The sequence below is a fragment of the Dermochelys coriacea genome, chromosome 4 (assembly GCF_009764565.3).
Source record: "Dermochelys coriacea isolate rDerCor1 chromosome 4, rDerCor1.pri.v4, whole genome shotgun sequence".
In the NCBI taxonomy this organism is placed as follows: Eukaryota; Metazoa; Chordata; order Testudines; family Dermochelyidae; genus Dermochelys; species Dermochelys coriacea.
The window spans coordinates 10,340,069-10,364,542 of NC_050071.1; the positions used below are offsets into that span (position 1 = coordinate 10,340,069).

A 24,474-nucleotide genomic window follows, 5' to 3' on the forward strand; every position below is an offset into this window, starting at 1 on the left:
GTACAGCTAATTTCCAGTCTGACTTTGTTTAGCTTCAACTTCCAGCCATTGGATCATGTTATACCCTTCTCTGCTAGACTGAAGAGCTCATTATTAAATATTTGTACCCACAGACTGTAATCAAGTCACGCCTTAATCTTCTCTTTTTTAAGCTAAATAAATTGAGTTCCTTGAGTCTATCAATATAAAGTGTCTCCTTCCCACTGAATCTCTCTTTCTTAAATCCAAAAAATCACTGGGCAGACACAAATCTAAAGCTTCAAAACCAGTAAGACTGAACTAGTTCTTTCAATTGTTTGATGGTGGTGTTGGTGTTTTTTAAAGTTGTCAATTTTTTAAACTAGTATTTCCTAAACTGTAGTCCAGTGTATTAAATGCCCCACCAGCCAGACTCAGAGGGACTTTAGTGGAGCTGTAGTAGGGATCTGCCTAAGTCCTTTTGGACCAAAGTTAGGTCATGCTTGTTCAAGTGAAATATCATCCATAAATAACGCTTTTGCTTTTAAAAAGGAAAACATGCAGCTGAAAGGGCCTCTGAAGGAAGAAAAACACCGTTCAGGTGTAATTAAGAATTGCAAAATATAAGACACTGTAATATACAGTATCTCACTAATAACCATGCATTTTATTCAGACAGTTGAAGTAGAGAATATCTTCTGTATATTTTACACTTGTCACCCTACCTGAATGACTAGTGAAAATTGGTGTAGGCTAGGTAATTAAATTTACCATGTATAAAATGAAAACATGTCAATTTGTATCATGGGGTAGAGGAGACAGAACAATCATGATAATAAACCAAATGGATTTCATTTCCCACATATTTATTCCAAGCCCTTTCATGCCTTGGTCTGCATACCATTGTATTTCAAGATAACTTTATATAGCTTGGAGATTAACTTTTTAGAAGGTACGTCATTGTGACGGTTCTCAGATACTCAAGACTGAGGGTCACCTTATTCACAGATTCCAAGGCCATAAGGGATCATTATGATCATCTAGTTTGACCTCTGGTATAACACAGACCATGGAACTTCCCCAAAATAATTTCTAGAGCAGATTTTTTTTAGCAAAACACCCATTCTTGATTTAAGTATTGTCAGTGCAGGAGAATCCACCACAACCCTTGACAAATTGTTCCAATGGTTAATTACCCTCCCTATCAAAAAATTTACATCTTATTTCCAGGCTGAATTTATGTAGTTTCAACTTCCAGCCATTGGATCTTTTTAACTCTTCTCTGCCAGACTGAAGAGTCTATTATTCATAGAATCATAGAATATCAGGTTTTGAAGGGACCTCAGGAGATCATATAGTCCAACTCCCTGCTCAAAGCAGGACCAATCCCCAGCTAAATCATCCCAGCCAGGGGTTTGTCAGGCTTGATTTTAAAAATCTCTAAGGAAGGAGATTCCACCACCTCCCTAGGTAACCCATTCCAGTGCTTCACCACCCTCCTAGTGAAAAAGTTTTTCCTAATATCCAACCTAAACCTCCCCCATTGCAACTTGAGACCATTACTCCTTGTTCTGTCAGGAGTACTATGTCCCCTACATAGATCCTTATAAACTGTAATCAAGTTGTCGCTTAACCTCTTTGTTAAACTAAACAGATTGAGCTCTTTGAGTCTATCACTATAAGGCATGTTTTCTAATCCTTTAATTGTTCTCTTATCCTTTAATTCTCTAAAACTTGCAATCTGAGCCTTGTTAAAATCACTACAAGCCATTTCAGATTGAGTTCAGAATGTAGACTGAATGGAAGGATCTTTTACCGAAAGTAGAAGTTTCCAAATATAAATATGCATTCTAAGGATTTTGTGGTTCAGGATAAAATTATTTCTAGGACTTTTTCCAAGCTTCTGCTCCAGTTTACTCCCTCGTGGGGGTAGCGGAGGATAGATTTGAGAAATGAGAGGTGACTTTGACCTGCATTCTCAGCTACTATTTTCCCTCATGTTTCCCCAAACAGCGTCACCTATACATTTGTAAACTAAGGGTCTCTCTTTGCAATGACTACTATTCAAGGGTGTAAGCACAGCTTCCTTGTTAAGGGCCATTACTCTTTTCACAAATCACATCAATTCCCAAAAAAGATTGCCAAGAATCAATATTTTACACATTGCTGCAAGAATTTGCCAGAATCTGAATCCCAGACTTCTCACATTCACAGTAAGGAACATACCCTTAGACAAACAAGCGACTTAGTAGTTTTTCCTTATGAATTACAAAGAATCTTTTTGATTTGAATGATCAAAGCTGAGCTTTCAAATTTCTGCTTAGAGTATCTTCTCTCTTATGGTCTGTGGGAACTTTTGGAAGTAAGTCCCATTCTGAAAAGACAACAATGCCTTGCACCTGTGGAACTACTACTGCACTGGTCTTAGATCTTCTTCATTGAATTCTCATCACCTGTGAAATTTCCTTGTGTTTATGTAACAGTTTAGATTCACCCAGAAGCCCCCATTCAGATTCAATGATGTCCTCAAAAATGGGGAGGGTGGGATTTTTTACACTAATTGCTCATTAAAAATTCACAAATCCTTAGGGACACTGGTTTGTCTTTTGGGGACCTGGAGGCTCTGGAGTTTACAAGACTTATCTCAGAATGGGCTGTTTGGGGTTCTCCTTCCCAGAGAAATCACATTGCTCCTGCTTGAACCTTCCCACAGCAGAGTTCCCCTGCAGGAAGCTGCAACCAGGCCCTGACTTGCCAGTCTAATTCAAATCCCTGTGCCCTGGCAGGGTAAGGGGTCAGCTGGTTGGCCACAGCAGGGCATTGCTCACCCTATGAGGCTCCTAAAAAGCTTGCCTTATAAATACAGCAGCTCCTGGACGTGGCTTGATACTTTCAGGGTTTCTCTGCTGCTGTAGGGAGGGGTAGAAGGCAGAGGAAGATGACTAGAGAGATATAGAACCAGAGAGGTCCCACAGCCTCGATGCTCAGTGACCTCCCAGCAGAAGAGAGGGAAAAGAGCTGGAAGATAAAGTGAGATCTCTACTGCACAGACAACAAATACATATAACCATTCTAGAAGATGAACCACCAACTTGTACCACTACTGGAGGTAGAATTTCTGTGGTCCCAAATGAGGAATGGGGCTTAGAATTGCAGCTCCCAGCAACAATTGATTGCTTTCCAATTCTACAACAGGTGCACACAGCCCATTTATTAAGAATAAAGTAGCAGCTGAACAGCAAACACAAGATACAGCTACTGTCTATCAAAGGTAGAAAGCAAGTGCGAGAGGTTGAGGGCAGAGCTAGACCACAGCAGACTGACCTACAGTATAACAATGGTGCTGCATACTTCCTGTTTTCAACTCCCTGTCTTTGGGGTTTATAAATGAGGTCACAACATATTTTTAAAGATTTGATTTAAAGTATGCTATTAATAGGCACCTAGAGGTATACAGACATAAGATGGTAAAGAAATACCATTTTTATGATTTATTGTTCACATTCAGATTTTCTACAGGTCTTATGCAAGAGAAATATGAACACTGATATGAATATTAAAAAGTACTTTAGACACACAAAACAATAGTTGGATACCATTAAAATTAAGAGGATACATTTTTTAAAATGGTATAAGAATGACTGAAGGATTTGAAAACATACCTTATCGTGACAGACTCAAAACCACAATTTATTTCGCCTTCCAAAGAAAAGAGAGCATTCTATAAATGGCAACCAAGGAGCTTAGCTGATCATCCCCACTTCCAGTGACACTGGGAAAGCAGGCATGTGAGATGCACTAGGAGTGGGATTTGTTTGCATTTGAGGCTGTAAATAAAGCTCAGGTGTTTATTTTGGTTTGTGCTCTAGTTTTTGAACTCTTGGCTTTGTCAAGGCAGGGGATCATCATATTGGACTCTGTGTTTTGAGAGAGTCCCCAGCTAGCTTAGCAGGCTGATGCTGATTCAGCATTCTACAAGTGGTAAATTCAGATTTTTTAAAATTGACTCTCCCTTTTTTTACTCTAGTAAAAAAAAATCTTATTTTAAGGGTGAAAGAAAAACAGCATTAGAGATGTCTTAGCCCTAAAACACTGTTACAAACTAATGACATTTCCTCATTGGTCAAAGACAGACCTGTCAGTTCTTTAATATCAGTTTAAGCCTTGGGAATAATATAGATGAGAGAGTTTACTTTTTTGCTCTAAATTCAAACCTGGAATCATTCATCTCCACAAAGCACAACTGATGCACACCTCTGCCCTTAACTCAGTGTCCGTATGTAACTAGCACTACAATTCTCTTTTAAAGATAACACATTTTGAAGTATTAAGGAATGATCTTACCTTTTGTTTTTTGCAGCTGGAAGGAGAAGAGCTTTCTGTATACTCAGGAGTGTCTCCATGTGAGGACACAAAACTAGATCTTTTTTTCTGGGGCGGAGAGCTAGCTTTGATGACATACACTGCATCTTGAGTTTCACAGACACTTTTTTTAGTTTTAGTTAGATGCATTTTCATTTCTCCCTTTCTTTTCAACTGGCAGGTCTTTCTCCAATTATTTAGCATCTGATATATCAGAAGAGAGAGGACGGATTTACCTTTTTTGGCACAAGCAAACTTCATAAGCTCAATGGTTTTCATGATTTTCATAATATGAGCCATTTTTCCTAAATCTTTCCTGGCAGCCAACATTAAATTTTCAAGCAACAAAGAAAACTGGTTGTAGTTGTTGTCTAATTCAGTCACAGTACTCCCATAGTTTACAGATATGGTATAAGGTACACACTCAGCATACGTGAAGATAGAAGGCTTCGAATTTTGTATTAATTTTCTTGTTTCTGAAAGTTCTGAAAGCTCTCTGCTGAGAAGATGAAATGCATAAGAACTGTTTATGGTTTCTGCATAGTTGCAAATAATATCCAGCTCACTCTTAAGATCAGAGATGGCAGACTCTACAGTTTTACAAAGGTTGTCCATTGAATTATCCTTCAGAAATGAAAATGAAGACATTTTCTTTTGGCAATGTACCAATTCAGGAAGAAGCGATAAATCAAACCACAACAAGCTTCGAAATCTTTGTTCATCTATTTTTCTTGCTATTGAATTTTTAAGAAAGTGAACTGTTTCATACATCATTAGTACTTCAATGTAAGTCTCAACAGCTTCAGGCTTTAAAATTACAGCATTAATGCCATCAGTTTTCATTGTGTCTAGCACATTTTGCTCTGTGATCAAGATTTTATTGACATCCTCCTCCTGCAAAATCTGAAAATACATTTTTAAGCTTTCTAAATGTTCCGTACATCTGAGCATCAGCTGCTGTAACTTCTTGAGGTCTGCAAACTGAGCTTCATCTAATATTTCTCCGACACAGCAAATATCAGGATGTGAAAGCAAAACATTGAGGAAGTCAGAGTTTTCATCTCCATGTTTGCCTTTGTTTTCACAATATTTTGGCTTTTCTGTATCATTTTTCTTCTCAGTAATGTTGTTAGATTTTTCAGTTCTAAACTCTTCTGCCACATATTCATAAACTTCATACAACCTGGAGAGAGCATCTTGGTTTATTTTGCAGAGAAGTTGTTTTTTCTTATTGGAAGAGGCTTTATTTAACAACAGACGTCTGTCTTTCCATACAAGACTTTTAGCAGCATCAAAAAATATATGCTCAAGGCCAAAGAGTGAAGCTTTCATATTCATTGATTCACAGGCCTTTATAAAGCTTATCTTTGTGGAGATAATTTCCATTATAACCCACAGATGGTCCTCTTTTTCTGCATAGGAGTGAGCATCTGGAAGGTTCCTATACGTATTTATCAGTTCCACAGCACTTTTTCTTACAGTTTCCAAATCTTCTAAAGTATCTCCAAAGTTAACTCCACAAGTAAAAGGCACAGAGAGGAAAAAATCTAAGCAATCAGAATTCTGTTGTATCACAGCTTCACACTCATCAATCTCTCGTCTGAATTTCAAGAATGCGTAGTAAGATTTGTTTTCCCACCTTGTTTTTTCAAAGAGCTCTAATAACTGTCTATGGTAGCTCTGTAGCTCACGAAAAACATTGTACTTCAGCCTTCTTTGGAAAGCTGGAAAGAAATTGGATTGTTGTTGATACCCTGATGGCCTACCAAGCAGTTCCCCATACAGTGAACCATCATACCAAAGCAAGCTTCGGAAAGTTGGCTCCCTTTCTAGAAAGCACTTTTTGTTTTCAATGAACTGAATTGTTTCCATTATCATTTGGAGTTCCACAAACGAATCTACAGCATGTGATTTTAACTTCGATTTACAGTTAGTCCATAGCTTTCTTTCAACCAGTAACTCTCGGGAAACCAAGATGTGCTTAAATGAGCACCCTTGCTTTTCCTCAAAAGCTTTAACGAATGAAGGAAGAAGGTTATCACAAACTGTAATCTGTTCCTGTAACATTTTCAGAGATGATGTTTCATCTGCTTTTTGTAAAATATTTGATATTTCAGTTATGAAAGCAAGAGATTTCAGTTCTGTCCCAACTCCTCTATGCTTGTTTTCACTATTGAGGCCCTTACATTTGTTAGGATCATCACCTGAGAGATTATCTGCATTCAGTTTAGTCATATGGGCTGTAAGACTCTGATGTGTTTTGCTTGGTGAGGCATCATAAACCCCGGTAATGTTTGGAATACCTTGTTTTGCCATAATTCCTGATTTCAACTCTGAGTTAATTTGGTGATCTTTGTTAGTGCTTTCTTTGCAATCTTCATTTCTTTTGGCAAATTTCTTATCAATTGGCTTCCTTAAGACAGGTGTAGTGAAAGCACTGCTGCTGTTTGAAGAACTCTGAATGCATCTGTATTCCTTATTACACCTAGAGTGACCTTCTCTGTGTGTTATGCTCTTTTGTTCCAAAACGACCTTAGCAGAGGATCTCCCAGGTACATCTTTTACCAAATACAGATTTACAGGTGATTTCACTTTGCTTTCCACTAGCCCCGTTTCCTTTATTTTCTGAAATGTATTCTGTTCAACTTCTTGTGAAATGTATTGATTTGAAAACGGGGTCAGAGCATTGTATACTAAGGACATATTCTTTAAATAGTTCTCTGTCTCTATATTATTTTCTCTCTTATATAAAATTTTTGCCAGTGGTTCCAATTTGATAGTCTCAGTAACATGTGCCTCTTTTTCAGCTAATTTACTGTAATTACTCAGACAACGCATGTCTGAATTTGAAGTTTCTTTTCTGTCATAGCCTCTATCTTGCAGCTGTTCGCTGAGAGGTACTGTTGGTGTTTCAAAAGAATGGGTTTCTAAAATTCTCTCAGATGAAATGTTTGAGCTTATTTTCAAAGATGCAGCTTTAGCACTAATAATTTCGTGGGCTAACGGAACTTGAGATACACTGGTCTCATGTTTTCCTCCTGCTGCAGGCATCTGCCTCATTGAGCCTGAAGAAAAGTTTCCAATACCAACACTCTGATTTGTGGAAATACCCGCACTGCCAGCAGAAAACATAGTCTCTTTTTCAGTAGAAAGAATACTGTCCAGGTTTTTGTGAGTGGCAGAGAGTGTGGAAACATCTTGCTTGTTGGTGTTTGCATTTAAACCGCTCTCTGCAGCTTTTTTTAATAGTGATGTATGTATGACAGCATTCATCTTTACATTAGTCTTACAAGCTCCATCTTTTCTTTTGTCTGTACAATATTCTACAGAATCATCCTTTTCGACAGGCAAGCTCAAAGGTCTTAAGATATTTTTATTGGTAAATGTATTTGCTTCAGAGATACGGTCTTGTCTTGTTACACTGCCACATTTTCCAGAAGTCCCTTGAATATGAATTTTAGATGAAACATTTACAAAAACCTTGTGCTCCTTATTAGTTAGTTCCATATCTTCTAGCCCAATGGTGTCTAAACCTAGAGAGTTTTCAGAGTCTGTTTGAAGTTCCGTTATTCTTCTCATATTTCTCACATTGTCACCCTCAAAAGCCAAATATGCCTTGCATGTAGCAGCTGAAAACTGACTACAAGTTACTGAAGAAGCTACAGGTAAGTCAGATTTACAATGATGCATCTGACTTATAATATCTTCCAACACAACAGGTGCACAATCTGTAGTGGACCTTGCGTGCATGTCTTCCTCTGAAACCATTTCTCTCATTTTATCCCCTTTATTTTTAAACCTTTGTTTTATTGGCATACATGTAACTGTGTCACTTGCTTTCTTAAACGCTACAGTTTGTTTATTTTCCTTCATGTTATACTTTCTTTTCTGAGAAAAGTGAGCAGAAGAATATTTCCCAGTTGTCAAGAAACTATGACCTTCAAGATCACAGCTTTCCCATAAATCGTTACATATTATTTCATAACATTTTGGTAAGGGACCCTTTTGTCTTTTCTCTCCAACTTTAGTTACAATTTTTAGAGATTTGAGAACTCTCCTCTGAGCTTTCCTTAAGTGAAACATAGCACCATCTATTTTTTTGGATAGACGCTTACTTTTGCATAAGGATGCTTCACTACAAAGAGTATTTAGAACATTTTTAATGTGTTTTTCAGACTGTGCAAGTGTTTTCATTCGTCCCTCAAATAATAAAGAAAACATTTCAGATGAACAGTATTCTCTTTTTTTACCACAAAGTTTTAAATTTCTGTATATAGGTGAACGTGTTGAAGCTTTCTGAGACCTCATTTTATTTGTTAGAGATTTATTATGTGGATGTTTTCTCTTAACTTTTGATTGCACACCTTTTTTACTCTTAAATTCATTACTATTATCTTTTGGTTTTGTACCATAAAAGCTACTTACTTTATTCAATATATCAGAAACAGTAACAGGTGCAGTGAAAGTTTTGCTTTCTTTTTCAGGCATATGACTGTCTGCCTCATGAACATAGATAGGTAGGCATGTTTCCATTTTATTTGTAAGATCCAAATTCTGCATATATTCTTCACTTCTTTGCTCTCCTGATAATTCCATATTGACTTCTAATCCTGAAGATTCAATTGCACATCTCCACATCTCTCTTGCAATTCCAATGTTGGGGGGTCTGAATCCTGATTTAAGTATGTTGGTTACTGTAATTTGTAAGTCAGGCCACACAGTTGTACTTAAAGATTCTGTTTTATCTTCCTTTGTGCAAGATTTTTTCCCTGATGAACAATGATCTTCACTTTTCTCTAATATCTTCTGGCTAGTGTTTCCAGATAAACTTTCCCAGTCTATACGCTCTGTCAAATACTGATATAATGAATCAACCTCCTCATCAGATCCACCTTCATGACTATGTGGATTTTGTGGTACTGAGAGAGATTCCTCATGCTGCTCCAGAGAAATTTCAATCTCACTTTCAAATTCCAAATCCTGGAGAAAAATATCCTCACATTTCTCCTCCATCATCTGTTTAAATATTTCCTGCACACAATTTTCATGGCAAGATGAGTTTTTCTCAGAAACATGTGTTTCCTGAGGTTTGGAACATCCCGTTTCTTCGTGTTCCACATTTCCAGAAGGCATGGATATGGTGGTGATTAGCATAACAGCATTCTGCTCCTCCCATTGATGAGCCTCTGGCAGTGCTATAGGTCTGCAAAACTCTGCTGTGGCAGACAGCTCTTCTGATTCTCTTTTGTTATCTGGAATAACTCCCTTTTCCTTTATAGAAGTGGCAATATTTTCTGTTTCCATCAAATATGCTCCTGTTAATGCACATCCTTCTTCAAAAATTAAGTTTAAATCAGAAGCTGATCTTTTTAAATCCAGAATATGAGGAGTGTCACAAACTTCCAGCCAGACTCCTGGGGCGTTGCTAAATTCTTTTTCAAGTTGGCATGTGTGCATTTGATTGAAATCATGAGCATTTATATCGGTCCCCATTTCCTGATTACAGATCCAACTCTGCTCTTCATCTAAAAATGCAGCTCCAGAAGCATCACTCTCTTTGCTATCCCTGCAGAAATATTTGTCTAATGACACTGGCTCATTTTCTCCAAGGAAACATAAGCATTCTTTATTGAAGCAACCTCTCAATACTTTGTCTGTTCTGCAGATAGCATGAGACAAATATATCTGGTCATTCACTGCTTCTTTGATGGAAGAATTGCCTTTTACTTCTTTTATACCATCTTCTCTTTTACCTATGCAATTTTTGTTTGTAATTTCAGTTGCTGAATATATTAATTTATGGGCCTTTACAGGGCCTTCATCAACATTGGCTTTTTCAGAAAGCAAAGTGTCTTGAAGCTTACTTTGGTGAAAGTTTTCTTCACCAACCATTTGATCACTAGGAATAGATTCACAAGCAACGTGATGACAGACACCCTTGTCCTCTTCCACTTTGGCATATTGTTTTCTCATAGCATGTTTAAAAAGATGCATTTTTCCATGGACACCACTATCTAAAGTATAATCCTGTGTATCAAAACCCTCACTATTAACTTCATATTCATTGTTTGAGGTCAAAGTATTTCCAGCATATGTTAAGTAAGAATCTGTTGAACTGTTTCCTATTGCAGAAGTATAATTATTTTCTTGTAACTGGTTATGCATTTTCCCAGTATATTCTGTCTTGCCTTCATGAGATTTAATATTTTCAGGATGTTGGATGCCTATGTTCATGCCTTTATCATCATGCAAAGACTGTTCAGGAGTATGTATTTGATTATCCTCAAGTACTGTTAAATTAATAGATTGTGATTCCTTAAATTTCTGCTCTCCTTTCACTGAGGCATATTTGCCCCATTTAGAATGATTCAGTTGTGTTGAACCCTGCCCTTTATCATGTTTCTTAAGTGGGTAAAGACTATTACACACTTGATGGGAAATCTTAGATTTTTTATCTGCATTATTTTTGTTCTGTGCTACTGACATTTTGCCCTGCCTCCACGCATGAGACAGAGATGAGTGTGACCTTTGTTTTTCTCTTTTTTTGCGGTCCTCTGCAGCTGCTTTCTTTGAATTTTTGTTTTGACAATCTACAGAGAATAAAGAGAAAATATTCCCTACCACTGATGGCATATGATTGGAACCCTTTTGAGATCTGGAAAACAGACAGCTGCTGGAATCTGCAAGGCTGTGAGGCATGGCTTCAGAGTGTGTGTTGCAGGCAAAGTTAGCAGGTAGCACTGATGCAACTGACTTTCCCACTGACATAGACTGGCACTTTTGATCAGGAGGAGGATTATTATGCCTTAACTTTTTAGTGAAACTTAAGTTCTTTTTGCTATCATGACCAGGTAAATGCTTTATATTGTTCTTATACATGGACAAACTCTCCTGCAAGTTTATCTCAGGTTTTGTATCCCCCAATGGAAAAGATGAACATTTCCTCAGTTGTTCTCCCATAGTAATCTGGTGCGTTTTCAAGTCTTTTCTATCACAGAGACGGTTCTCATTTGCTGTGATGTGCTTTTCTTCAATAACAGTTTTTGAAGCAGCATGTGTGTGAATATCCTGCAATGCAAATGGCTCCACTATTCCTTTATGAAGTTTTGTTACGCTACCAGCCACTTGCTTGTTTTCCACAGTGCGTTCTTTGTCTGTATTCAGTGTGGATTTAAACTCTTTTATGAAAGCTGTCTCTTTCCGTGATGCTTGCTCCTCACGTCTCTGTCTAAGTTGACCTTGTTTTGGGTCATTAAGCAGAGGAGGTTCTTCAGGTGAAGGTATATTTAAAGTGGCTGATATTTTCATTTCTGAGTTGAGATATTCCAGCCCATTCTCAGATGTTGAATTCCCATGAAAAACTGCCTCAGTGTTTTGTTTTCCTGAGTTTTCTTCTCTTTTCTTTAGTCTTGGATCCATAATGAGTCTTGAAGTAATTACAGTACTTGAGCCACTGCTACTGTGGGCAGGAGAAACTGTGGTAAAATTATCATCTGAAATAATGCATTTTAGATTCACCATGTGGTCACTACTAATGCTTCCACTGGTATCTACACCAACCACAAGTGGCAGACTTGACTCATTTTCTTGCACTTGTGATGAATCCCACCTTCTAGATATGTTATGTTCCACTTGGGTATCATTGGCTTCAGCTACCGAACCATTCCTGTTTGGTGTATTTTCACAGGAGGAAGAAACTTCTGGGCCAGAAGTATTCTCCTCTGAATTTACTTCACTGCAAGAAGAGCTTTCCTCTGGTCTGAAAGCAAGAAAATTTACAGGTTTCCTGAAATGCTCATAGATTATTGTAGCCTGAGCACCTTTACCGATCCTTTTGGCTACTGTACAGTTTTTCCATGAGCCTTGTCTTCCTGTGAAAGCAAGAAGAGAAAAGTGACAATACTCCAGAGTTAAGGCTGCAAGAACAATGTTGACCCATTTCTAACTTAAAAAACCCCCAAACACTTTTAATCTGAATTTTTTTAATGTTCTGCCTAAAGCATAGGAGAATTCAAAATGGTTGTCAGTGAAGGGGGTGGCTTTTTAACACCTAAATAAAGACATGCCTTTTCTCATCCAGGCCCTTGTCATCTTACATCTTTATTACTGCAACATTCTTTCCTTTGGCCTTAATAAAAGCTTCGCATTTATCCACTCAAAACACTGCTGTACAAAGATCATTTCCCTTGTTCCTCGTTTTGATCATGTCAACACTTTTTTTGCATCCCTCCATTGGCTCCTTCTTTTCCATCACATCAAACACAAATTCCCTGTCTTCACTTCATGGCCCATCCCCACCTTACTTCCCTCTCATTTGCTAACAGTGAATCCACTAACATCTCTCCTCTGCCAGTGATACTAGCCTCAATCACCCACTTGTAATATTTGAAACAAGCACCTTTGCGCTTTCTTCTGTTCTGCCAATCACACATGAGAGGAACCCCCATAAACATGGAATCACAGAAATGTAGGGCTCCAGCCCCCCTGTACTGAGAGAGAACCAACTATACCTAATATTATTCCTGACAGGTGTTTGTCCCACCTCTTCTTTAAAACCTCCAATGATGGGGATTCAACAACCTCCCTTGGAAGCCTGCTCCAGAACTTAATTACCCATAAAGTCAGAAGTTTCCTAACATTTAACTTAAATCTTCCTTCCTGCAGATTAAGCCCATTACTTCTTGTCCGACCTTCAGTGGATGTGGAGAATAATTGATCACAGTCCTATTTATAACAGCCCTTAACATATTTGAAGACTTATCAGGTCCCCTCCTCAGCCTTCTTTTCTCAAGACAAAACATGCCCAGTTTTTTAACCTTTCCTCATAGAGCAGGTTTTCTAAACCTTGTATCATTTTTGCTGCTCTCCTCTGGACTTCCCCAGTTTGTCCACAACTTTCTTAAAGAGTGTTACCCAGAACCAAACACACTACTCCAGCTGAGGCCTCCCCAGTGCTGAGCAGAGCGGGACAATTACCTCCCATATCATACATATTTGTTAATACATCCAGAATATTAGCCTTTTTTGCAACTGCATCCCATTGTTGGCTTATATTCAATTTGTGATCCATGATAACCCCCAGATCCTTTTCAGCAGTACTACTGCCGTACCAGTTATTCACCATTTTATATTTGTACATTTGGTTTTTCCATCATAAATGCAGTACTTTGCATGCATCTTTATTGAATTTTATCTTGTTTGATTTCAGACTGATTCTCCAATTTGTTTAGGTCATTTTGAATTCTAAAGTACATTTTGTCCTCCAAAATGCTTGCCACCTCTCCCAGTTTGGTGTCATCCACAAATTTTGTAAGTATAATCTCCACTCCATAATCCAAGTCATTAATGAAAATATTGAGTAGTACCAGGTCCAGGACAGACCCCTGTACCACCCCACTAGATATGCCCTACCAGTTGACAGTGAACAATTGATAATTACTCCTTGAGTATAATCTTTCAACAAGTTATGGACCCACTGTGACCCAAAGCACCCCTGTATTCACATCCTACACACTATGGTGTACATAATCTGTGTACAAAATATGTCTTGTAAGGTATCATTTGAAAAATTACTTCCTGGTCAATAATACCATGGTGAATTGTATGTAGAAACATTATACATAAAGTTATGAAATCCCTCTGTATGACATTATTAGCACATGTTCAAAACCAGACGCCCCTGCCTAGGCAAAAGTTGTTAAACAGGCCTATTCTAAACAAAGGAATGTGTGTTTACCTCAGTTTACATGTAAGTAGTAAACAGGATCATCAAGACAGCAAGGGGATGAGATGGCAGGAAACAGAACAATTTGCATTTCAGTGAACACAAGTGAAAGAGCACAGAGCTTCCTTCATCACAAGACTCCATGTCGCCTTCCTCACCGCTTGAATAGACTTTACTTTGAGGGGTAATGTTCATTTTAAAAATCCATTTAAAAATTTCAATGGACTACAAAAAGAAAGGCAAAGTGAGTGAGGTATATCTGTTATTGGTATATATTATTGGCAAAGTTGGTGAGGTATATCTGTTACCAACTTCGGCTGGTGATAGAGACAAGCTTTCGAGCCACACAGAGCTCTCCTTCAGCTGTGGGAAAGGTACTCCAAGCATCACAGCTAAATGCAAGGTAAAACAGATTGTTTAGCATAAGAAGTTAGCACATATTCTAAGGGATCACTGAAGGTGCAGTGAGTACATAGCCAGCAGAGTACCCAGAAGTCACCTACTACAGGACAGGCCCAACAAAAAAAATAACAGAACGCCACTAGCCATCACCTTCAGCCCCCAACTAAAACCTCTCCAACGCAACATCAAGGATCTACAACCTATCCTGAAGGACAACCCATCACTCTCACAGATCTTGGGAGACAGGCCAGTCCTTGCTTACAGACAGCCCCCCAATCTGAAGCAAATACTCACCAGCAACCACACACCACACAACAGAACCACTAACCCAGGAACCTATCCTTGCAACAAAGCCCATTGCCAACTCTGTTCACATATCTATTCAGGGGACACCATCATAGGACCTAATTACATTAGCCACACTATCAGAGGCTCGTTCACCTGCACATCTACCAATATGATATATGCCATCATGTGCCAGCAATGCCCTTCTGCCATGTACATTGGTCAAACTGGACAGTCTCTACGTAAAAGAATAAATGGACACAAATTAGATGTCAAAAATTATAACATTCAAAAACCAGTTGGAGAACACTTCAATCTCTCTGGTCACTCGATTACAGACCTAAAGGTTGCAATTCTTCAATAAAAAAAACTTCAAAAACAGACTCCAATGAGAGATTGCTGAATTGGAATTAATTTGCAAACGGATACAATTAACTTAGGCTTGAATAGAGACTGGGAGTGGATGGGTCATTACACAAAGGAAAACTATTTCCCCATGTTTATTCCCCCCCTCCACCCTGCACTGTTCCTCAGACCTTCTTGTCAACTCCTGGAAATGGCCTACCTTGATTATCACTACAAAAAGTTCCTCCCCCTTCCTGCTGGTAATAGCTCCCCTTAAGTGATCACTCTTGTTACAGTGTGTATGGTAACACCCATTGTTTCATGTTCTCTATGTATATAAATCTCCCCACTGTATTTTCCACTGAATGCATCTGATGAAGTGAGCTGTAACTCACCAAAGCTTATGCTCAAATAAATTTGTTAGTCTCTAAGGTGCCACAAGTACTCCTTTTCTTATAGCTGCATGAGAACAAATATTTAATAATGGGCTCTTCAGTCTAGCAGATAAAGCTATAACATGATCCAAGGGCTGGAAGTTGAAGCTAGATAAATTCAGACTGGAAATAAGGTGTACATTTTTAACTGTGGGAGTAATTAGAACCATAGAACCACAGGGTTAGAAGGGACCACAAATTTCATCTAATCTAACCCCCTGCCAAGATGCAGGATTTGTTGGCTGTAAACCATCCAAGACAGATGGCTCCAGCCTCCTTTTGAAAACCTCCGGTGAAGGAGCTGCCATGACTTCCCTAGGCAGTCTGTTTCATTGTCCTACTGTTCTTACAGTTAGGAAATTTTTCCTGAGATTTAATCTAAATCTTCTATGCTGTAGTTTTAACTCATTACCTCTTGTCCTGCCCCCTGTGGCAAGAGAGAACAACTGGGGCTGATGTTCACTTCAGTACGAACATATAGCACTGTCGGTTTAGATTAATAATAGAACAAGTTTATTAACAAAAGAAGATACAATTTTAAATGAGTTCAAGTATAAGAGAGAAAGTTTAGAAAGGCTTACAAGCAAATTAAAGTGAAAACACACATCTAAAAGTCTAAAACTTAATTTAGCAAGTTTTGGTTCAAGGCTTTGTTTCAGATGGCCTTTCTCATCCATCATTTTCCAGCAAGATGGTGGCTGACCCTCTCCTTGGTCAGGATCTCCCGCAGAGGCCCAAAGGTGCTTTGTCATCTTAGGTGAAAGAGAGAACTTGGGTTCTCTGCCCCTTTCTTTTGTATGCAGAGTAGTTGTAGCTGTGCCAGTTCCAGGATATTAGAGAGACAAGGTGCATGAGGTAATATCTTTTCATGGACCAACTTCAGTTGGTGAGAGAGACAAGCTTTTGAGCCACAGAGCTCTTCTTTAGGTCTGGGAAAGGTATTCGGAAAGATACTCTACTCTATTGGCAAAAAGAAAAGAAGTACTTGTGGCACCTTAGAGACTAACAAATTTATTTGAGCATAAGCTTTCGTGAGCTACAGCTCACTTCATCGGATGCATTCAGTGGAAAATACAGTAGGGAGATTTATATACATAGAGAACATGAAACAATGGGTTTTACCATACACACTGTAACAAGAGTGATCACTTAAGGGGAGCTATTACCAGCAGGAGAGCAGGGGGGAAAAATCCTTTTGCAGTGATAATCAAGGTGGGCCATTTCCAGGAATTGACAAGAAGATCTGAGGAACAGTGCAGGATGGAGGGGGGGAATAAACATGGGGAAATAGTTTTCCTTTGTGTAATGACCCATCCACTCCCAGTCTCCATTCAAGCCTAAGTTAATTGTATCCAGTTTGCAAATTAATTCCAATTCAGCAGTCTCTCGTTGGAGTCTGTTTTTGAAGTTTTTTGTTGAAGAATTGCAACTTTTAGGTCTGTAATCGAGTGACCAGAGAGACTGAAGTGTTCTCCAACTGGTTTTTGAATGTTATAATTCTTGACGTCTGATTTGTGTCCATTTATTCTTTTATGTAGAGACTGTCCAGTTTGACTAATGTACATGGCAGAGGGGCATTGCTGGCACACAATGACATATATCACATTGGTAGATGTGCAGGGGAACGAGCCTCTGATAGTGTGGCTGATGTGATTAGGCCCTATGATGGTGTCCCCTGAATAGATATGTGGACAGAGTTGGCAACGGGCTTTGTTGCAAGGATAGGTTCCTGGGTTAGTGGTTCTGTTGTGTGGTGTGTGGTTGCTGGTGAGTATTTGCTTCAGGTTGGGGGGCTGTCTGTAAGCAAGGACTGGCCTGTCTCCCAAGATCTGTGAGAGTGATGGGTCGTCGTTCAGGATAGGTTGTAGATCCTTGATGTTGCGTTGGAGAGGTTTTAGTTGGGGGCTGAAGGTGATGGCTAGTGGCGTTCTGTTATTTTCTTTGTTGGGCCTGTCCTGTAGTAAGTGACTTCTGGGTATTCTTCTGGCTCTGTCAATCTGTTTCTTCACTTCAGCAGGTGGGTATTGTAGTTGTAGGAATGCATGATAGAGATCTTGTAGGTGTTTGTCTCTGTCTGAGGGGTTGGAGCAAATGCGGTTATATCGTAGAGCTTGGCTGTAGACAATGGATCGTGTGGTATGATCTGGATGAAAGCTAGAGGCATGTAGGTAGAAATAGCGGTCAGTAGGTTTCCGGTATAGGGTGGTGTTTATGTGACCATCGCTTATTAGTACCATAGTGTCCAGGAAGTGGATCTCTTGTGTGGACTGGTCCAGGCTGAGGTTGATGGTGGGATGGAAATTGTTGAAATCATGGTGGAATTCCTCAAGGGCTTCTTTTCCATGGGTCCAGATGTTGAAAATGTCATCAATGTAGTACAAGTAGAGTAGAGGCATTAGGGGATGAGAGCTGAGGAAGCGTTGTTCTAAGTCAGCCATAAAAATGTTGGCATACTGTGGGGCCATGAGGGTACCCATAGCAGTGCCACTGATTTAAAGGTATACATTGTCCCCAAATGTGAAATAGTTATGGGTGAGGACAAAGTCACAAAGTTCAGCCACCAGGTTTGCCGTGACATTATCGGGGATACTGTTCCTGACGGCTTGTAGTCCATCTTTGTGTGTAGTGTTGGTGTAGATGCTTCTACATCCATAGTGGCTAGGATGGTGTTTTTAGGAAGATCACCGATGGATTGTAGTTTCCTCAGGAAGTCAGTGGTGTCTCGAAGATAGCTGGGAGTACTGGTAGTGGAGGGCCTGAGGAGGGAGTCTACATAGCCAGACAATCCTGCTGTCAGGGTGCCAATGCCTGAGATGATGGGGCATCCAGGATTTCCGGGTTTATGGATCTTGGGTAGCAGATAGAATACCCCAGGTCGGGGTTCCAGGGGTGTGTCGGTGCGGATTTGTTCTTGTACTTTTTCAGGGAGTTTCTTGAGCAAATGGTGTCATTTCTTTTGGTAACCCTCAGTGGGATCAGAGGGTAATGGCTTGTAGAAAGTGGTGTTGGAGAGCTGCCTAGCAGCCTCTTGTTCATATTCCGACCTATTCATGATGCCGACAGCACCTCCTTTGTCACCCTTTTTGATTATGATGTCAGAGTTGTTTCTGAGGCTGTGGATGGCATTGTGCTCTGCATGGCTGAGGTTATGGGGCAAGTGATGCTGCTTTTCCACAATTTCAGCCCGTGCACGTTGGCAGAAGCACTCTATGTAGAAGTCCAGTCTGTTGTTTCGACCTTCAGGAGGAGTCCACCCAGAATCCTTCTTCTTGTAATGTTGGTAGGAAGGTCTCTGTGGTTTAGTATGTTGTTCAGAGGTGTGTTGGAAATATTCCTTGAGTCAGAGATGTCAAAAATAGGATTCTAGGTCACCACAGAACTGTATCATGTTCATGGGGGTGGAGGGGCAGAAGGAGAGGCCCTGAGATAGGACAGATTCTTCTGCTGGGCTAAGAGTATAGTTGGATAGATTAACAATATTGCTGGGTGGGTTAAGGGAACCACTGTTATGGCCCCTTGTGGCATGTAGTAGTTTAGATAGTTTAGTGTCCTTTTTCTTTTGTAGAGAAGCAAAGTGTGTGTTGTAAACGGCTTGTCTAGTTTTTGTAAAGCCCAGCCATGAGGAAGTTTGAGTGGAAGGTTGTTTTTTTATGAGAGTATCCAGTTTCGAGAGTAGGAAGTCAGTACGAACTAACATTTCATACAATGACTTGTTTATACTGCTCTATATACTATACACAGTATTTATATTCCAGTTGGTTTATTTTATAATTATATGGTAAAAGTGAGAAAGTCAGCAATTTTTCAATAATAGTGTGCTGTGGCACTTTTGGATTTTTATGTCTGATTTTGTAAGCATGTAGTTTTAAGTGAGTGGAAACTTGGGGTACGCAAGACAAACCAGACTCCTGAAAGGGGCATAATAGTCTGGGAAGATTGAGAGCTACTGCCATAAGTAAGTATAAAATAAGATTAAAAATTTAAAAGAATACCATTGGCCCAATTCCCACTTACATCAGTTAAATAACATTGTAATTCTATTGACTTTAATGGAGCTACTCCTGATTTACACGTATATGTATGTTATTTAAGAATCAAATCCAAGCTATTAACCACATACACTTTGATACCTTTATCCCTGCAGGTTTCTCTGGCCTCCATTATTCTTCAAGAGTCAGTATGTCACCACTATAGCATGGAGAGTACTGCTGCAACCAGTCCCCAGAGCACCACAAGACAATGGGAACACATCCTGACTCTCTGCATACTGCAATGGCTCCCTATCAATTGCTAGATCTAAATCAAAACCCCGAGCTTTAAGGGTTTTTGGAATCTGCCTCTCCCTGGGATCACTTTGTTCTCTCCATTACAATGACCTGGTTGCACTCAACTGGACCAATGGAGTTATTAGAGATAAGCTTGATATGTGGAAGCGGTGGTCAGAGACACCTAAGCAGCCAGCCCATTGTGGTAGAACTCCCACCAGACACAGACTGACAATGGATCTCATCACATTTAGATCAAGATGTAAGACTTATTTTTTGACAGGATTTTTCCCAATACAAAACCAGGAGCAGTTTGCTATGGGCAGAAATGAAATTACAAAAGAGAAAGAAGAAAGATTTAAAAATAGCCTCAGGTAATATAAGTGCACCTCAAAAGCTTTTACGAGAAAGGGAAGCAGAATGCAATCCTGTGGACTACTTGTTCACATATGTAATTTTTGTCTGCATTAAGATACCACTAAATAGGTGCATTGCAGATAGAGATCATGATCAGCAGGAGCTAGGAATCTCTGGTGAGTCTGCATCTAATAATCCTGAAGAAAGAAAATGGGCATATTTATGTTAACATATTGAATGTCCCTCTTACTCGGTTATTGAGCATGGAGCATATAATACTATTTTTAAAAGAACTGAAGATCACCTTTATATACATTAAATATACTTTCTATATCCTTTAAGTATTTAAAAAAAATCACAGTGCTTACAGTCCTGCTGGAGAGAAGTCCTCAATTGTCACCTGTCACTGATCAGTGAACCCAGCTAGGTCCCCCTTCTCCTCACCACCACATAAATCTATAGCTTAAAATTATAGGCAAAAAGGTGCACCTCCATTACATTTGGGGACAAATTCTGCCCTCACATATGCATGCACAACTCCCATCAATTGCAATGGGAGTTGTATGTAAGTGTCTAATGGTGCACTTTGCTTCTTATGTTGTACACTTAAGCAAGTAATTTCTTGACAATAGCAGTCTTGCAACTACCAAGTACAGTTATGCATCCAACTCCAAAAGCAGTTACTGCTTTGGTCAGAGTTTTTGTTAATCTCTTCTATAAAACAATAAAGGATTCAACATCAAATATCAGTGACTCAATACTTAACCAAAGATGGATCCCCTCCACACTTTGGGTTCGATTCATAAAGAAACTTAGGTGCAATGATGCTGAGTATTGCCATGCCTAACTTTCAGGCACCTAAAAAATCACTGGGATTCACAAAGCCTGAGTGCAGGACCATCCATATAAAATGAATGGGGAGAGATAGGTGCTTCAGAATGGGATACACAAAGGCCAGCACACTTGGCAGCTCCTTGCCTAAGACAGCCAGTGGGAGATACCAACCCCCGCCCCACTAACAAACAGAGGTACCTAAGTCCGGGCTGCAGGGTAGTGCCTCCCTCTGCTTGGGACTCTCAGTTGCAAACTATCTCTTGGTGTTAGGTGCCCACACTCTTGGAGGAGAAGGAGCTCCCTCATTGTTTTTAGGCCAGTGGTTAGGTACTCACTTGAGATGTGGGAGAACCACGGTTCAAGTTCCTCCTCCACCTGAGAAGGGATTTGAACAAGAATCTGCAAACCTGACAGGGGAGTGCTCTAACCACTGGGTTATGGGGTATTTTGATGTGGCACTCCCTCAGTCTCTCCACATGTGCAGCTGGGGACTTAAATGGGGGCGTGGGGGTCTCCTACATCTCAGGTGAATACCTACCCACTGGGCTATGAATTATGAGGAAAGTGATCCTCCTCTTCTCCTGATGTTTAGTGTAAGCTTCTCTGTAGGGGCTTCCCACTCCAGTAGGCAAGGTCTGAGTACACTTACTGGATCGGGCTCCACAGATGAGTTAGGTTCTCACATCACTCTGGCCCTTCAGCATTCAGAGGCCTGGCCTGGGGTGGCAGTGTGCACACAAAGGCTGAAAACACAGGCATTTAGGGGATTTTCACTATGAAAATTAAGATGCCAAGCGAGTTTAGGTGCCTACCAGGGTTCAGGTAGTTGAGTGGGAGCTTTGTGAGTGGCAGTTATGCACCTAATCTAGCCCCTGGTAACATCAACCCATGGAAGGAAAGACATCTCAAATGGCTTCTTTTCTTTTTCATTTTGGTTATTTTCCACAGTAATTCCAGAGCCCAGGGTCTAAGATCCAAGTGAAAGATAATCATGACTAAGGCAGGAGCAGTAACACAAAAGTATCTCAGCAGAGAATCATAAAGGAAATCAGCCAAAATACATGACAGGCACAGGAGAATCCCCCAGGGGAAACATACTTTTGAAAACATTTTTACATTAACCTCCAAATTTCAGAAACAGTTTTCACCTCAGCTTCCTCCATTCTTTACAGCAAGTGCCATTTCACTTAACTTTAAGTTCTTTTACATATTTTGGATATTTAGCATTAAATATTTGATGACACTTCCATTTATTGAACAGCAACTTGAATTTTTAACTCTTAGAAGTCTATCTCTAACTTCTATCCAAGCTGTTAAAGAATAAGCATCATCTTCTCTTATAAAGACAATAAATCAATATTTGATATTTGCTATGACAAAAGCAATAAAAAACAAGTTAACTTATTTGTAGTTAAAGCTCTTGGAATAGATTTCCTCCATCAATCAACACTTAAGTCTGAAGGCAAAATCCTGGCCTGTCTTTTGGAGGAACAGTGGAATAGTAAGGCTGAGCACTTCTCTCAGAATTAGGCAACTGCCCTGGATAACACATGCAGCAGCACTCCCGGAACCTGAAGGGAAGTACTCCCTTCTCCTCTGCATACTTGCTGCCATCAGTAGCTGGAACTGGGAGGAATATATTGTTCCATTTTGAAATGGTAGCATGGAGTACTGCAAAGCATAATTTTGACATTAGCGGGTGAGATATCCATTGTAGAGGGAGAACAATGATAACATAAAGCTGTTTAGAGAATTAGCTCCTCAATGCACTTATCCCTTTTAACATCCTACAGTTACTACATGTAGCTAAATGAATCTTACCAGAATACTTAGGAAATCCTTTAGACAGAAACCTCACAGATGAGATAAGAGGGTCTGTTTCCACCTTCTGACCAATAAATCTTACTGTTACTACTGCATATGGGAGGCATTGCCTAGGCTTATCCACTGGTTTTGAGTGTATATTGTATTCATAGAAGTAAACCTGAAATTGAAAGAAGAAGGTCGTCACAAAAGGTAAGTGGTTTGTTTTACCAACAGCTACAATTGCATGAACTATGGCATTTTATTACAGAACGTGGGAATGGCCCTAGTGGGTCACATCAGTGGTCTATCTAGACCAGTATCCTATCTTCCAACAGTGGCCAATGCCAAATGCTTCAGAGGAAATGAACAGAACAGGCAATCATTGAGTCATCTATCCCCTTTTGTCCATTCCCAGCTTCTGGCAAACAGGACACTAAGAGCATGGGGCTACATTCCTGACCATCATGGTTAACAGCCATTGCTGGACCTATGCTCCATGAACATATCTAGTTCTTTTTTTAACCCTGTTATAGTCTTAGCTTTAACAACATCCCCTGGCAATGAGTTCCAAAGGTTAACTGTGTATTGTGTGAAGAAGTACTTCCTTTTGCGTGTTTTAAACCTTCTGCCTATTAATTTCATTAGGTGACCCCTCATTTTTGCATTCTATGAAGGAATAAATAAAATTTCCTTATTCACTTTCTACCCACCAGGCAAAATTTTATAGACCTATATCAGATCCCCTCTTAGTCATCTTCTTTCCAAGATGAAATACCCCAGTCTTGTTAATCTCTCCTCCTATGATAACTGTTCCATACGCCTAATCATTTTTGTTGCCCTTCATTGTACCTTTTGGAATTCTAATATAATTTTTTTGAAATAGAGCGACCAGAACTGCAGGCAGTATTCAAGGTGTGGGCGTACCATGGATTTATACAGATTCATTATATTTTCTGTATTATCTATTCCTTTCCTAATGGTTCCTAATATTGTTAGCGTTTTTGACTGCCACTGCACATTGAGTGTATGTTTTCAGAGAACTATCCACAGTGGCTCCAACATCTCTTTCTTAAGTGGTAACAGCTAATTTAGACCCCATCATTTTCTATATATAGTTGGGATTATGTTTTCCAATGTTCATTACTTTGTTTTTATCAACATTGAATTTCATCTGCCATTTTCTTGCCCAGCCACCCAGTTTTGTGAGATCCCTTTGTAGCCCTTCACAGTCTGCTTTGGACTTAACTATGTTGAGTCATTTTATATTATAGTACTATAATCCCTGCACAATCTCTTCTAAAAATGTTTATCTCAGAGTGGATTAAAAACAAGATTTTTAAAAAATTAAATCACGTTTAAACTAGATTTATTTTATTTCCGTGTTGCCTGTTCTTTCTTCCCACTTTCTAGTCTCAGATCACTAAAGTGGATCTTTTGCACTTGTTTCTTTAATTAGTTTCCCAATTGGTAGAATCAGTTTCACAGTTATTGTTTAGTCATTCTCACACTTAAAATGTTCATCTATATTGAAAATGAGAAACCCAGCTCCTCAATAACATCCTTATTGTGAGATTGCCACAAATTTACATACAAAACTGATGAGTCAATAGCCTGTGTTACATTTTCAACCAACAACACTTTCCAATGTACTGAACTTCTACACATCAAAAAAGCTTTGACCGGGCTATACTCTTCTATCAGG

The 24,474-nt window shown here is 39.4% G+C and overlaps 1 protein-coding gene and 1 long non-coding RNA gene across 2 annotated transcripts in view; one reads left to right on the top strand and one right to left on the bottom strand.

The window, feature by feature from the left end:
• TEX15 (testis expressed 15, meiosis and synapsis associated) overlaps window positions 1-24,474 on the bottom strand; it is a 75,549-nt gene that overhangs the window by 25,357 nt on the left and 25,718 nt on the right. Inside the window, exon 6 of the mRNA XM_043513044.1 lies at window positions 22,788-22,950. Coding sequence (XP_043368979.1) covers window positions 22,788-22,950 — 163 coding nt within the window. The remainder of the gene's footprint in view (window positions 1-22,787; window positions 22,951-24,474) is intronic.
• On the top strand, window positions 11,035-20,473 carry LOC122459794. Its single transcript, XR_006280721.1, has 2 exons — window positions 11,035-11,171; window positions 19,655-20,473. It is a non-coding gene; the product is annotated as an uncharacterized LOC122459794 (long non-coding RNA).